At 37.2% G+C, this 16,461-nt stretch overlaps 1 protein-coding gene across 2 annotated transcripts in view; it reads left to right on the forward strand.

Annotated features, from left to right (window-relative positions):
* The first annotated feature begins 14,237 nt into the window (after nt 1-14,237).
* RPF1 (ribosome production factor 1 homolog) overlaps nt 14,238-16,461 on the forward strand; it is a 19,681-nt gene continuing 17,457 nt past the window's right edge. The window contains exons 1-2 of one of the 2 annotated variants that reach the window (XM_007457223.1): nt 14,238-14,483; nt 15,302-15,358. In XM_007457223.1, coding sequence (XP_007457285.1) covers nt 14,256-14,483; nt 15,302-15,358 — 285 coding nt within the window. In that variant the 5' untranslated portion in view covers nt 14,238-14,255. The remainder of the gene's footprint in view (nt 14,484-15,301; nt 15,359-16,461) is intronic. The other variant, XM_007457222.1, reaches the window with a different exon arrangement.

Below are 16,461 nucleotides of genomic sequence, written 5' to 3' on the forward strand. Positions count from 1 at the left end.
GGAAGAAATGGACAAATTCTTAGAAATGCACAAACTGCCAAGACTGAATCAGGAAGAAATAGAAAATATGAACAGACCAATCACAAGCACTGAAATTGAAACTGTGATTAAAAATCTTCCAACAAACAAAAGCCCAGGACCACATGGCTTCACAGGTGAATTCTATCAAACACTTAGAGAAGAGCTAACACCTATCCTTCTCAAACTCTTCCAAAATATAGCAGAGGGAGGAACACTCCCAAACTCATTCTACAAGGCCACCATCACCCTGGCTACCAAACAGACAAAAATGTCACAAAGAAAGAAAGCTACAGGCCTACATCACTGATGAACATAGATGCAAAACCCCTCAACAAAATACTAGCAAACAGAATCCAACAGCACATTAAAAGGATCATACACCATGATCAAGTGGGGTTTATCCCAGGATTGCAAGGATTCTTCAATATACACAAATCAATCAATGTGATACAGCATATTAACAAATTGAAGGAGAAAAACCATATGATCATCTCAACAGATGCAGAGAAAGCTTTTGACAAAATTCAACACCTATTTATGATAAAAACCCTTCAGAAAGTAGGCATAGAGGGAACTTACCTCAACATAATAAAGGCCATATATGACAAACCCACAGCTATCATCGTCCTCAGTGGTGAAAAACTGAAACAATTTTCACTAAGACCAGGAACAAGACAAGGTTGCCCACTCTCCCGACTATTATTCAACATAGTTCTGGAAGTTTTAGCCACAGCAATCAGAGAAGAAAAAGGAATAAAAGGAATCCAAATCGGAAAAGAAGAAGTAAAGCTGTCACTGTTTGCAGATGACATGGTACTATACATAGAGAATCCTAAAGATGCTACCAGAAAACAACTAGAGCTAATCAATGAATTTGGTAAAGTAGCAGGATATAAAATTAATGCACAGAAATCTCTTGCATTCCTATACACTAATGATGAAAAATCTGAAAGTGAAATTAAGGAAACACTCCCATTTACCACTGCAACTAAAAGAATAAAATATCTAGGAATAAACCTACCTAAGGAGACAAAACACCTGTATGCAGAAAATTATGAGACACTAATGAAAGAAATGATACAAATAGATGGAGAGCTATACCATGTTCTTGGATTGGAAGAATCAACATTGGGAAAATGACTATACTACCCAAAGCAATCTACAGATTCAATGCAATCCCTATCAAACTACCACTGGCATTTTTCACAGAACTAGAACAAAAAATTTCACAATTTGTATGGAAACACAAATGACCCCGAATAGCCAAAGCAATCTTGAGAAAGAAAAAATGGAGCCGGAGGAATCAGGTTCCCTAACTTCAGACTATACTACAAAGCTACGGTAATCAAGACAGTATTGTCCTGGCACAAAAACAGAAATATAGATCAATGGAACAGGATAGAAAGCCCAGCGATAAACCCACGCACCTATGGTCACCTTATCTTTGATAAAGGAGGCAAGAATATACAGTGGACAAAAGACAGCCTCTTCAATAAGTGGTGCTGGGAAAACCGGACAGCTACATGTAAAAGAATGAAATTAGAACACTCCCTAACACCATACACAAAAATAAACTCAAATTGGATTAAAGACCTAAATGTAAGGTCAGACACTACCAAACTCTTAGAGGAAAACACAGGCAGAGCATTCTGTGACATACATCACAGCAAGATCCTTTTTGACCCACCTCCTAGAGAAATGGAAATAAAAACAAAAATAAACAAATGGGACCTAATGAAACTTAAAAGCTTTTCAGCAAAGGAAACCATAAACAAGATGAAAAGAAGACCCTCAGAATGGGAGAAAATATTTGTAAATGAAGCAACTGACAAAGGATTAATCTCCAAAGTTTACAAGCAGCTCATACAGCTTAATATCAGAAAAACAAACAACCCAATCCAAAATGGGCAGAGGACTAAATAGACATTTCTCCAAAGAAGATATACAGATTGCCAACAAACACATGAAAGAACGCTCAACATCATGAATCATTAGAGAAATGCAAATAAAAACTACAATGAGGTATCATCTCACACTAGTCAGAATGGCCATCATCAAAAAATCTACAAACAATAAATGCTGGAGAGGGTGTGGAGAAAAGGGAACCCTCTTGCACTGCTGCTGGGAATGTAAATTGATACAGCCACTATGGAGAACAGTATGGAGGTTCCTTAAAAAACTACAAATAGAACTACCATATGACCCAGCAATCCCACTACTGGGCATATACCCTGAGAAAACCATAATTCAAAAAGAGTCATGTACCACACTGTTCATTGCAGCTGTATTTACAATAGCCAGGACATGGAAGCAACCTAAGTGTCCACCAACAGGTGAATGGATAAAGAAGATGTAGCACATCTATACAATGGAATATTACTCAGCCATAAAAAGAAACGAAATTGAGTTATTTGTAGTGAGGTGGATGGACCTAGAGTCTGTCATACAGAGTGAAGTAAGTCAGAAAGAGAAAAACAAATACCGTATGCTAACACATATATATGGAATCTAAAAAAGAAAAAATGGTCATGAAAAACCTAGGGGCACAACGGGATTAAAGACACAGACATACTAGATAATGGACTTGAGGATATGGGAAGGGGGAAGAGTAAGCTGGGAGAAAGTGAGAGAGTGGCATGGACATATATACACTACCGAACGTAAAATAGATAGCTAGTGGGAAGCAGCCGCACAGCACAGGGAGATCAGCTCGGTGCTTTGTGACCACCTGGAGGGGTGGGATAGGGAGGGTGGGAGGGAGGGAGATGCAAGAGGGAAGAGATATGGGGATATGTGTGTATGTACAGCTGGTTCACTTTGTTATAAAGCAGAAACTAACACACCATCATAAAGAATTATACTCCAATAAAGATGTTAAAAATTAAAAAGAAGTGGTACATATACATAATGGAATATTATTCAGCCATGAGAAAGGAAGATATCCTCCCATTTATGACAACATGGTTAGACCTTGAGCACATTATGCTAAAGGAGATAAGTCAGAAATAAAGACAAACACTGTATGGTACCACTTGTTTGTGGAATCTAAAAAAGTTACACCTATTAAAAGCAGAGAGTAAAATCGTGGTTATCAGGGCATGGGGGGAGGAGGTGCTGTTAAGAGAGATGGTGTTCAAGGGTACAAACTTACAATGAGTAGTAAATAAGCCTCAGAGATCTAAGCACAGTAGAATTATTTTAGGTAATAATGTTGTCCAAAAAATTTTTTTAGAAACCTATGTTCCTAACCATTATAATACATTGTTTCCAAAACACAGGGCTTTCCCCTCATTTAATATTTAAGATTGTATCTGGAGATGTAATCTTCTAATCCTTACAGTACTGTTCTTTTCCAGTGCTATTTAACACCTGGATTAAGATATAAGACTTCATGTTTGTATGTTTTGATTTTTCATTAAATTTTAAGTTACTGGCAGAGAGGGGCCTTTATTGTGTTTTGCTTCTCTGGCTTCCTCACATGGCCCATGCTTGGTTGTGCGGGCTGAGAAATATTTATATAGAATGAATGAATAAATGAGTACTGGAACCACCTTACTTAATAGTTTATGTGGACTAAATGTGCTATGTTCATTAAACACAATTCCAAGTTTAGGGAGACATATTTTTAATAAAGATGCCTATGGATCAATGCCATGACTCCTATTTAAGTGTTTGATATGACAATATAATGTTCCTCTGGAAAAGATAACACACCATATTTTCTTATCTAGAACATTAAACCTGACCACTTTTTTAGATGTTAGTTTCAAAACAATTGCAGAAATGTTTATGGTAATTTGAGATAAAATATTAAATAGACAATACCTTTTATCATCTAGGTAAAGTACATTAGGTGCATCTTCATTTTGTATAAGGCTAGAAGGCACCATTCAGATAGTAAACCTCCATTTACCTGCTCAAATATTAAATCTCCCCATGAATGGTGTGAATGTAAAATCTTATTCAGGTATTTGAAAACTATTTTGTTACTGAGAAAGAAACCTGGGAGAGAAATCAATAATTCTCCTGGCTTCTGACCAACAATTTTGTAACTGTGTCAACCAAATAATTTTCAATTTATTACCTCACATCAGGAAATCATAAAGATAATTCTTTCCCACTTACTACAACTGGGAACCCCTGAGGTAAATCTCCCTATTTAGTCATAGATATGGGAAACAATAAATCAAATATATACATTTTTGCTTAAATTCATTTTGCCAAAATTGTATGAAGCTCTATCATCTCCACAATAGAAAACATGGGTTGAAATAATTAAATGAAAAACAAATACTGCTCTCACATTCACTGCTTCCAGCTTCATGCATCTGTCTCTTTTAAAGGATCCACAGCTTACTTCATCAAGTGCTTTGCTCCTGAACATTCACTGCAGAGTCAAGAAAAGAAAATGAGTTATATGCAGCTATATGAGGTTGTGTTCACTTAATCATTTACTCTAAGTAATATGGACCTAAGGGCATGACACATTGTAAGTTAAAAGAGCAATGGCCTAAGAACTACAATTTGTAGTTTAATCTGGATGCTGTTTTAAATCTTTTTGAATTTCCGTTTTCCCACTGGAAAAATGGTGAAATTCCTGACTTGCATCTACTTATAGGAATTTTAGGAGGACTGAGATGATATATCAGAAACACTTTGAGAATATCTAAGGTTAGCTGTATCATAATTCTTGGTATTTTTAAGTAGCTTTGGCTTTATTTTACATAGATACTACTGAGAAAGACTGGACAGATAAACGGTTCCTTCTATTACAAGCCTTTTTCAGAATTTCTCAACACATATCAACAACCAGAGCAAAATAATATTTGTGATCCTTGATTACTTTAAAAAGCAAAATACAATTTTTAAAAAGCACGAAAGAAGTAAGACTGGTAACTTTCTATTTAGCTCAAAATTTATTTTAGAAATGTTAACTTCATCATGAACTATTCACCTTCAGTCTTAAGTGTATTTCATAGGGATGATTTAAATTTCTGATATTCTGGTTTCCACTGATGAATTCTGCATTTTGACAAGTTTTGATGAAGTCTATTCACTCTAGACAATTAATACAAACCTAACTTGAATAGTTGATTTTGACTTTATCCCCTTGAGTTCCTAGAACTGCCTTGATTAAATTTTAAAATATAATTACAGGTAGCACATTGAGTCAGTCAGTTAGTCATAGAAATCTGAGCTCTGAATGCTGACTTCCTGCAGCACACTGCATTAAGTGCTCTGGAGGAGGGTGGCGGTAGATGGGAACAGTCATCATGAAATGATTTAAGGATTATTATTAACACAACATATCACCAAGTACAAAGTATTCAAGTGGAAACTGTATACACAAAAGTTCAAGAAATGGAGAATAAAGGAAGCACCTTTCCTGCTTTAACTGCCTGTCCTATATATTTAATAAATGTGTTTTGTGACTGCTAATAGCTTTGCTGGCATCCCAAGAAAAATTAAACAATGTTGGTCTACTTACAAATGCGCAGCCTGGAGTGGTGCAGAGCAGTTCTTTAATTTCTTTTACCTGGTAATACTGCAACAGTTTTGTTAAGTGAAGGGTCAGGGAGAGATTTTTTTAAGAAACTTTTTGTTTTGGAATAATTTTAGATTTAGAGAAATATTGCAAAAATAATACAGAGTTCCTATATACCCTTACCTAGTTTCCCCTAATGTTAACATTCTGCATTGCCATAGTACATTTTTCAAAACTTAGAACCAACATTGGTACATTACTATTGATTAAACTTTGGAATTTATTCTAATTTCATTCATTTTCCACTAATGTCTTTTTCTGTTTCAGGATTCAATCCATATATCACATTGAATTTAGCAGGAGTGTCTAACGTCTTGCTGCTGCGATTTAAAAAATCAGCAATTTCTGGACAATGAGGCTAATCAAGTCAAAATATTAATGTGAGCAGTAATAAAAATGAATTGAGTGTCCAAGGGCCACCTGGGCACACCATAGTATCAGATTCTTAACTAACTTTGGAAAAAAATAAATATGATTTTGTAGGCAGTCATTAATCTCTTTTATTTACCTAAAGGTGATGTATCAATACAAGCTCTATCATCATTTCTAGAGGGGGGTTTTTGTTTGTTTTTGTTCTGGGGGCTTTTTTTTTTTTTTTTTTTTTTTATATCCATGAGAACATTTTGATGTGATCATTCTTTTGGTATCACCTAGTGTAGACACCTAGATTTTCCAAACGAAGACATGGGAAGAGGCTAATTTGGTTCCCAGTTAAGGAAGCTTACCTTAGACACTAGAGAAAAAAAAACCTTAAATGGTCGGCTTATATGTATCAGAAGATAATTATGGATCAAGACCAGTGGGTCTCCAGTTTGGGCATGCACCAGGATCACCTAGAGGGCTTATTAAAATACAGATTTCTGAGTTCCATCCCCAGAGCCTGACTCAGAGGGTCTTGGCTAGCCCAGGCATTTGCACTTCTAACAAGTTCCCAGGTGATGTGATGCTGCTGGTCCTGGTACTAAACTTTGGGAATCACTTTTGTTGATAGTTGCATGAAAGAAAAATAAAGCTATTTTGTTCTGACAAGGTATAATCATAGGTCCCTGGATTTATCTGTTGCCTACCAGTCAGATAAGGGGTCTGTTAAATCTCATTTCATGTCTGTGCAAGGACTAAGTTAGAAAAATAAAACAAATATAGTAGCTTTCTGCAGTAGTTCCACCAGTCTGTCTTCCCTTCAAGCAATGTAATCATTTAAAAAATAATATCGTTTTTAACAATAGTATTATAAACCAACCATAAATTTTTGGCCTTAAACAAGGCCTCTGACTGATCAATGGAAATTAGTATGGGTGGGGGATGTAACGTACATCTTCAGCAGTGTTTCTCAGACTTTGTGTTTACGGATCACCTGGGGATCTCTCAGTTGGCCTGGGTGTGGACCCCGAGATTCTGCATTTCTGTCGAGCTTCCAGATGATGCCACTGCTGCTGGGCCATGGATCATACTTCAAGTTAGCTCTATATGCCTTCTGAAGGTTTTAGCAAATACAAGATGTTCTAGCATCTAGTGCTCCCTGGAGAACCCTGGAACTTCCTAGCATGTCTCTGTCATAGGAATAGTGCCTTTGACTAAGGCAAATTTTGGAATATACTAATCTGCCTCTGAACTCTAGACTTTAGAAGAAGGGATAATTGTAGGGATACTAAATCAACAAAATCTTCCTGGAGGGTACTGGTACATGGTGGAAACTTTTGGAACCTGGTCACTTACTGAGGGGTCCTTTATCTCTAATCTCCACTTTTTTACCCTAGTTAATCTAGTAAGTAGGAGTGACCTAGCGAAAAAATAGAGAAGAGTATAATCCAGTTCTGCAGTTTCTGCCCACATCACTGCTGTGAATGCTGATCTCATTAACACGTCTTCAGTTCCTCAGACTGTTCTTCCATCTCCTTACCTCTCTGTCCCGGAGGTCCTACTGGCTCGTATGATGGAAATTCCAAGAAAGCTTTTGTTATTTCCCCTAAATGAAGCTTAGCTTTCTTTCAATTTTTGTGGAGCCAAAGGCCAACATTATGTAAGACCTTATCATCCCTGTTAGAGTATAAAGGGATAAAGGATAAGGAGACTTTTATCTCTATTTCAACTGGTTGCTATAAGAAAAACAAAAGGAAACTTCAGAAAAATTGAAAAGGTTTGTTGATTGCCTCAAGAAGAAGAGTGGCTATGAGAATGCATTCTTTTCCATCGTGGGTTGGAAAAAAAGAAAAACCTTAGTCAGAAACAACTAATAGTATAAACTTTGGCTCTCCCAAGATGCTGCCTAATGATCCATCATAGGGTGGGAGGGTGACGTGCATCTTGCACAAATGAACAGGGTAGAAGGACCCCCACAAAGCACCCCTCAGACTGTCTCTATAAGTAGACTCCCAAAATATTTCCAAGTTAATGATAAGGTGGCTCTAGCTAACTAATGGTGGCAATGGAAAAGTCAGGCAATTTTCAGGGGTCCATAGATGAAAAAGGTAACAGTGAGATGGCTTAGCCTGAGACATATTGTAAGCTTGGCAGCTTACTAGTACCTGAAGACTTTTCTGATGAGACTAGTAGTGATTTTAACAAACGTGATTTTTTGATATTGTAAAATATAGTGTGTCAACTTTTAGAAGAAATGCATAACTCAGTGAACCAATATTTTCCAGATGACCAATGAATGCATGATATTACAAAATCATGCATGGGTAAAAGATCCATTAAAAATGAATAATGGGCTATTAGATTTTAATATAACAGAGCATAAAGAGCTGCTTAATATGATTTCAGATTGTACATTGCAACTAATCTTTAAAAAAATTACAACGAGTCAAATTTTAATGTAATATCAAAGACGAACATCCATGGCTACCTGAAGTTCTTAAATACTCCTCTTTTCCAGCCACATACCTGTTTGAGGCCAGATTTTTCTTTATATACTTCAACCAAAATGGTATGTCACAACAGGTTAAACACAGAAGTAGATATAAACCCAGCTACCTCCTATTAAGCCAGACATAAAAGAGATTTGCAAAGCATGTAAAATAATGTCACTCTTCTCATTAGCTTTTTTGTTTGGAAAAATACAGTCATTTTCATAATGTGTGTATGTTATCACATAATGGGTTTATTGCCACTATTTTTAAGTAAAATATATTTTTTCTCAGTTTTAATTTCTACATGGTAAATATTGATAGATAGAAACCACATAAATGAGAGTTCTTTGGGGTCCTCAATAATTTTTAAGGACAAAAAGTTCTAAAACAAAAAGTTTGAAAACTGCTAGCCTAAGCTAAGGACTATGCTTCATTAGCTTTCACTTTTAATACTATGTCTCTGATAATTGTATAGAATGTTTGCTATATTTTATGTTCATGAAATGATATGGTAGAGAATATTTATTTCACATAGTAATTCTTTCTATGATTATGGAAAATTAAGACAAATATGGGGAAAATAAACAGTAACGGTTGAAAACAAATAAATGAATGAGTATCTGTGTCTCTGGTCTGAGTGATTTAATCACTACATGCAGGTTAATATCGATGGGAAATACATCCTGAGCTACCAACAAGGGACTTACAAACACACCTAATCTGACTCTTTGAAGAAGACATGAGAAGAAACTTGGTCTTCATTATAAAACAAGGTAGTGGTTATAGAACCTCTCATACTTTGGGGATTTGCTTTCTTACTTGGGCTCTCCCCACTGGAGTTCTTTGAAGGCAGGGAGATAGGTTTGTTTGTTTTATAATTCTATAGCCAGAGGATCTGGCATAAAGTATGACTTAATAAATATTTGTTTAATGAATGAATCAAAAGAACACTAAATACTTAGATATACAAAAGCCATTCCAGGCTGATATTTAAATTATATTTACGGTTGCTCCATAGTCAGAAACACCACTCAGAGGCACAGTATACCTTACAAAGAAATAAATAAAAGCTCCTTTGATGAACTCAAACAATAAGAAATCACTTTAAGAGATGATATTTTAGTGAAACTGCATTTAAAAAAAAATTATTATTTATTTTTATTTGGTTGCACTGGGTCTTAGTTGCAGCAGGCGGGCTCCTTAGTTGTGGCATGCAAACTCTTAGCTGTGGCATGCATGTGGGATCTAGTTCCCTGACCAGGGATCGACCTGGGACCCCTGCATTGGGAGCACGGAGTCTTATCCACTGCGCCACCATGCAAGTCCCTGAAACTGCATTTTAATTGTGGTGTTGCTTTCCCTGGTCAGGTAAGGATCAGAAATATGTATCACCATTTCTGATATGGTGGACCTCTACACGCTCTGGAAATATTAACAGGCAGAAAAAAAACCCTGTTTATTCAAACAGCTCACCTTATTGCTAAGGATCAAGCTACTTGGAAAATAAAGAGAGCACTGTCCTTGCATCCTACACCATCATGGCCAAGTTTAGAGTCTACCGAAAAAAAGTTAAAGGTCTCAAGGAAATGATCAGAAATTATTCCAAAGATACAATCTAAAGACTTATTTCTGGAGGAAAACTTCTGGTTTCCTAATATATTTTTGGTTTCTGGAAAGGCCAGGAAATACATTATGTCTATTTCACAGTGTGGAGTATATGGGGATGATAGTATTCACCACACAATTACTCTCCACATTTTTAGTATCTGAGAAGTCCCTGTATTTGAGTCATTGTAATTCAGTTTTAGATAGGAGAGGATGTGGTTCTAATATCTCCTCACAAAACTGTATTCATTCTACTCATGTGGACTTTAATTTCTTTCAAAGGAGAGCTGACATTGTGAGAGTCCTATCAACACTTGGAATCCTTCTAATAACTTCTCAACCAACTTCCTGTGTCAGTACAGTCTGGGAAACAAACCTCATTAGTCACTAAGGTAACTTAAGGTATAGAATACTGTAAACGAAAAAGAGAACTCTCAAACTTCCATTAGATAAGTAGTTTAAGTGCCAAAAACAGGTCTTGGGTACCAAGGAAACATTCACAGATGAAAGGCTAGCTTTGTAATAGTTCTATTGTTCTGTCAAAAGAAAATTTGGAGAGCTTTACTTGATACAAACATTTTATCAAGCAAGAAACACTACTCACAAACAGGGCGATTTGAGCTGAAAGGTGGTTAGAAGCTCAGCATTTAGCAGTTACAGCTGAATTTATAAAGCATGGATGAGGGAGTACATTTTTTTTTTGTGATTGGTTACTAGAAACTTAAAGTCTTTTTATGGGAGTAGCACTGTGTACACTGACCTGAAGAAAGCTTTTGTGTTTTAGGTCAGAGGCAGTACTTTGGGGAAATCAGGATAGTTTAAGTTTTGGTTATTTAACTATGAGTGTTTGGTCAAAAAGTATATTCAAAATGTGGCCTCTGTTTTGGTTTTTCTTTTAACAATTCTGGGCAACAAACTGAATGGCATAATTCAAGCTCAGAAAGCGTTAATTTATTACATTGTGTTTGTCCAAGGGTTATACCACATTGCAAATAAAAAATCTTCCAACCCTAAAACTGATATTCCTTTTTCTCATGCAATGGATTAATATTTTGAACTTTTGGAATTGTTTCTGTGGTAAAAAGAGCTTAAGTCATATTGTAAAATACAGATCACATTTTCTCAACAGAATCTTAGGTCATATATTTATTTAGATCACTGAACTCATCTGGGGTCCAAGTGTTGTATTCCATGGTCTCCCAAATGTCAGAACTAAAACAAGTAAAAAATATTTATTAAATATCAAAAATAAGTGTTTTATTTTAAAATAATGTATACTCTATTAGAAGTGGGCCCTGAAAATAATGAACAATGAAGCAGTTACTGAGAAAAAAACAAATGGAAGAAATGGACCTCATATTAAGTAGCACTTTACACTGACCGCTACTGAATAAATAGACTAGAATTGTGTTTTATCTTCTGAACTGTAAGGTACTTGAGGGCAAACATGATATCTTTCTTTCTCAACAATGTTTAGCTTAGTCTCTAGATCTAGACGTAATAAAAATAGCTAGTTAGCATTTATTGGGTGTGTGTATTTCTTTAATGTGCATTATCTCAACAACCTATGTGGTAATATGATTAGTCCAGTTTACAGATGAAGAAAATGAGGCTCACAGAGATTATGTGATTTAACTGAGATTTTATAGCATCTGAGTCAAAATCTGAACACAGATCTGAATATAGAGCCCACTGTTTCCATCATACTTACCCTATTCATTTATTGAGTAGCATTAAATACACATTTGCTGAATTGATCAATGCTTTTGTGATTTCTTCCGGATAAGAATTTTATTCTGATCACAGAAATCGTCTTATTCAACCCACACAACTATTATTACCAGTAATCCATGAAGGCAGTCTCTATAAACAGCTTTTTTTTTTTTGCTGTACGCGGGCCTCTCAGTGTTGTGTCCTCTTCCGTTGCGGAGCACAGGCTCCGGACGCGCAGGCTCAGCGGCCATGGCTCACGATTGCTGTACGCGGGCCTCTCAGTGTTGTGTCCTCTTCCGTTGTGGAGCACAGGCTCCGGACGCGCAGGCTCAGCGGCCATGGCTCACGAGCCCAGCCGCTCCGCGGCATGTGGGATCTTCCCGGACCGGGGCACGAAACCGTGTCCCCTGCATTGGCAGGCGGACTCTCAACCACTGTGCCACCAGGGAAGCCCATAAACAGCTTTTGGTCTCATTTGTATGGCACCACTGAATAAATTTAAGACAGTTATCTAGTTCAGGATTATTTTGTATTCTTATAAGGAAAGAATGTATTATATGTAGGGAGATAAAATATTAAGGCTAGAAGAGACTTCCAAAATATTTTTTCAGTCTATGTTCTTTAGATAAAGGTTGGTTTGTCTCCTCCTGCTGCCCCTCCTCCTCCTCCTCCTCCTCCTCCAACTCCTCGCTTTTGATCTGACTTTTCCTCTTTAAATAAACTGCATAATATTTTATAAATTATTGCAGCCAAACCTGTATGTCAGTGATTTTTTAGCTCAACACTATTTGTTCCTTTCTATTGTATTATACAATTCAAATCCAGTTTTGGATCTAAACATGATAGGTTTTGTCTTCTAATCACAATTTTGCAGTTGTGCCTTGGTAGTAAGTTTTGGTGGGACTCGTATTCGAGAAGACAGTTTTGATGTTTTTAATGTTCTGTTTAAAAGAACTTAAAAAGGTGAAAAACGCAGTATAGACACCAAAATGTTGGATTAGCAAAACACCCAATGTCAATATTGAAATATGTAACTTGAAATTAAGACAATTTCTGGAAAATCAAGTGCTGACTGTAAACCAAAAGGAATTCTGTTTGGAGGGCATTTTCATAAAAAATTAAGATGAGAAATACAGCAAAATTTAACCACTGGGGAAACACTTTCTTCACTTGGCTTCCATGAAACTCTACTCTCTTGTTTTTCCCTTCTCATTCTCCTTTACTAGGTCCTCCTTTTCTCTACAGCTCTTCATGTGGGACTGCTCCAGGATTCAGTCTTTCATCCTCTTCTATTTTTCAGTTCTTTATCTACACTCATTATAACGGTTTGAAATACTATCCGTTTGCTGATGACTCCCTAGTTTTGCTCTCTAGCCCACAGCTCTCTCTCCTGCTGCAGAATCACACATCCCAGCTGACTACCTGACAACATGATGACGAGTAAGCATCTCAAACTTAACATTCTGTTACCGAAGTCTTGATCTTACCCTTCAAACTTGCTCCACATGAAGTCTCTCCCATCTCAATTGATGTTAACTCCATCCTTCCAGTCACTCGGTTAAAAAATCTTGGAGTCATCCAAGATTCTTCTCTTTCTCTCATGCCTTTTATTCAATCGTAGCAAGAATCTGATCACTTCTTACCACCTCCACTAGAACCACCCTGGTTCACGACATTCATTTCGCCCCTCCTGTCACTTTCCCTCCCCTACAGTCCTTTCTCAAGAGAAGAGTCTGAGTGATGCTTTCAAAATGTGTCAGGTCACGCCATTCCTTTTCTCAAAATCCTCCAAGAAATCTTCACGTCACATAAAAGCCAAAGTCCTTACAAAACCCTACACAATCTGGCACCCTAACCCCCACCCCACCCCCACCAGCACTTACTCTCCTTTCTCATTTGACTCCTGGCTTCCGCGGTGTTTCCTGAACAAGCTAGGCTTGCTACTGACTAGGAGCCTTGGAGCTGTAAGTTTCCTTTGCCTGGACAGCTTTTCTCAGATTAACAGATCTTCCCCCAGTTAACTGCATAGTATGCCCCATTACCTCCTTCAAATCTCTGCTCAATAATGAAGCCCACTCTGAGAATCCTATTTCAGAGTCGTAATCTGCCCCTCTATCCCCTCATCTTCTTTTATCCTGTTCTATTCTTTCCACACCGTGCACTACTTAATATTAATAGCTTACCACACTAATTATTTGGGAGCTCATTTTTGTCTCTAGTAGAATGTAAACTCTCTATACTTCAAAGATTGTTTTGTTCTTAGGTTTTAGGGGCTCGGCACACGGAAAACGCTCAATAACGGATTCCACCAACTCATCATTTCATTGTTCACACGGCTGGGCAAGCTCCCTAAACTCTCCTTAAGCCTAAATTTCAGCATCTTCTTAAACCGCTAGAACTCACGAAACTATACATTTTCCTTTAAGACCTTTTCGACCCCGGAAGTAATAGCTTAAGGACGGAGGTCGGAGGAGAAAGCTACTTCCGTTTCCGTACAGACCACAAGGAGTAAAAATACCATGGCGAAGGCCGGGGAAAAGAGCGGCGGCAGCGGAAACAAAGGCTTGAAACGCAAAGCTGCTACTGAAGAACGTCAGGAGGCTGCAGTCGCTGAGCATGGGACGACGGAAAGTGGGGTCCAACCCTCGAAGGCGGCTGCCTTTCCTCCAGGCTTCAGCGTTTCGGAGATTAAGAACAAACAGCGGCGACACTTAATGTTCTCGCGGTGGAAACAGCAGCAGCGGAAGGTATGAGGCGCGGAGGCGCCAGAGCGCATGCGCGATGTCCCTTTCGCGCCCCTGGGGTGGAAGTTGGGGGGTGGAGGGGATGTAGAAGGGGCATCTAACCCATTCTGGTGTGCACGTATGGGGGAAGGGTGTCCTAGAAGACTTATTGGGACTATAATTTCTAATCCGAGATCTGATGGATTGAGGGTCAACAGGCGCTGGGGGAAAAAAAAAACCTATTTTATATTGTGTGTCAAGCATTCTGTTCAGAAGTCGCCAGAAGTTACAGATTTACGGTACATCTTGCCGGTTATTGATCATTTTAAAAGCATATTTTGTTTATAAAATATTTGAGTAACTAGTGATGGTTTTATTGGAAACAACCTGAAAACTCCTCTGTCATTACCATTTATTTTTAGTACTTTTCAAGACAAGCAACCAGCATAGCCACGGTTTTCTTTAGTATGCAACTTGCTAGGAATGCAAAACAAAACAACAAAAACTATTTAACTTGTTTAGATGTACATTTTGCACTTTCACTTAATTTGAGGCTTTATAGTAAAAGATAAAGCTAGTGAAATTTTAAATAAACATTTAAACTTGTCAATTTAGTTTAGTGTTTTGAAGGAGCAGAATCTTTGTTAGAGAAATCTTATTGATTGGCTAGCTCATTTGGTTTATAATAACAGCTGTGAAAATCTAAGGATGTTTATTTTAATACATTTCTAAGATGGCTCAGTTTAAATATTCATAGCATTAGTAATTTGTAGCTTCAGTATGTGTTTGTGATATAACTGGTGGTTTCTCAATATTGTTCTTTTCTTTTTCAAATCCTTTAGGAAAAGTTGGCAGCTAAGAAAAAACTTAAAAAAGAGCGAGAGGCTCTTGGTGATAAGGTAAATGAAACTTTTAGTCCTCTGCTTTCTGTCTGGTATTAAGGAGTGCTCCCTGACACTTACATTGAATCACTTTCTTTTAAAATTTATTATGAAATATTTTGGATAAATGATATAAAAATAATGCAGCATACCCCTATCCTTTACTCAGCTTAAGAAATTATGCATTAGTAGATAGTGTTCAAGTTCTTGTGTACTTATTTCTGATTGCTTTCCCCTCCAAAGAAACACTCATTGGGACTTCCCTGGTGGTCCAGTGGTTGAGAGGGTTAAGACGCTATGCTTCCACTGCAGGGGGCACCGGTTTCGAACTTAGATCCCTCTTGACATGTAGCATGGCCAAAAAAAAAAAAAAAAAAAAAAAAAAAAGATAAGCACTCATGAAATTGCTCTTTATTGTTCCCATGCACTTCCTTTATTACTTTTACTATGTTTGTGTCCCTAAACAGTAAACCCAGTAGTGGTGTTTTGCATGTTTTCAAAATTTCAAAATGGTGTTTATTCATTCAACTTGTTTATTTTACTTAACTTTATGTGTTTGAGAGGCAGAGACACATCTCCCTGACTAGGAATGGGGAAGATCCCTGGTTTAGGCCTGTAACTGGAGCTCTTCTGACTTGATGCACTTTGTTATGCAAGGCTGGGGAATGGCTGGGCACCGCCTCTTCTGTTGTAGGGTTGGGGCGTGTAAGAATGAGAGCTGACTTTGAGGTTAGGAACCTTCGGAAGAGTGAGAATGGGGAGTGGGAGGAAGGTGAGATACCTGAGTGGATTATGGCAAAGAAGAGAGCAGAGATAATGCGTCAAGAAAGGATTTGGCTATTTTTGTGATATTAACAAAAAGTGAAATCTTTCTATTGAAAAATTTTAAAAGAACTACTAAACACTTCTGCATTATTGCACAGCTAAGTTATTTCCATTTTAGTTTCATTTTATTTATAGTTAGTTCTAGGTTACAATTTATACTTGCAAAATTTAAGAAATGTTCAGCTTTCCCCCCCTCCCATCTCTTAAGATGAGGGACCAAGAAATGATAAGCATTTTTCAGAAAGGGAAAAATAATAGACTATATATATATATATATATATATATATATATATATA

The sequence above is a fragment of the Lipotes vexillifer genome, unplaced genomic scaffold (genome assembly GCF_000442215.2).
Source record: "Lipotes vexillifer unplaced genomic scaffold, Lipotes_vexillifer_v1.1 scaffold250, whole genome shotgun sequence".
Classification (NCBI taxonomy): Eukaryota; Metazoa; Chordata; class Mammalia; order Artiodactyla; family Lipotidae; genus Lipotes; species Lipotes vexillifer.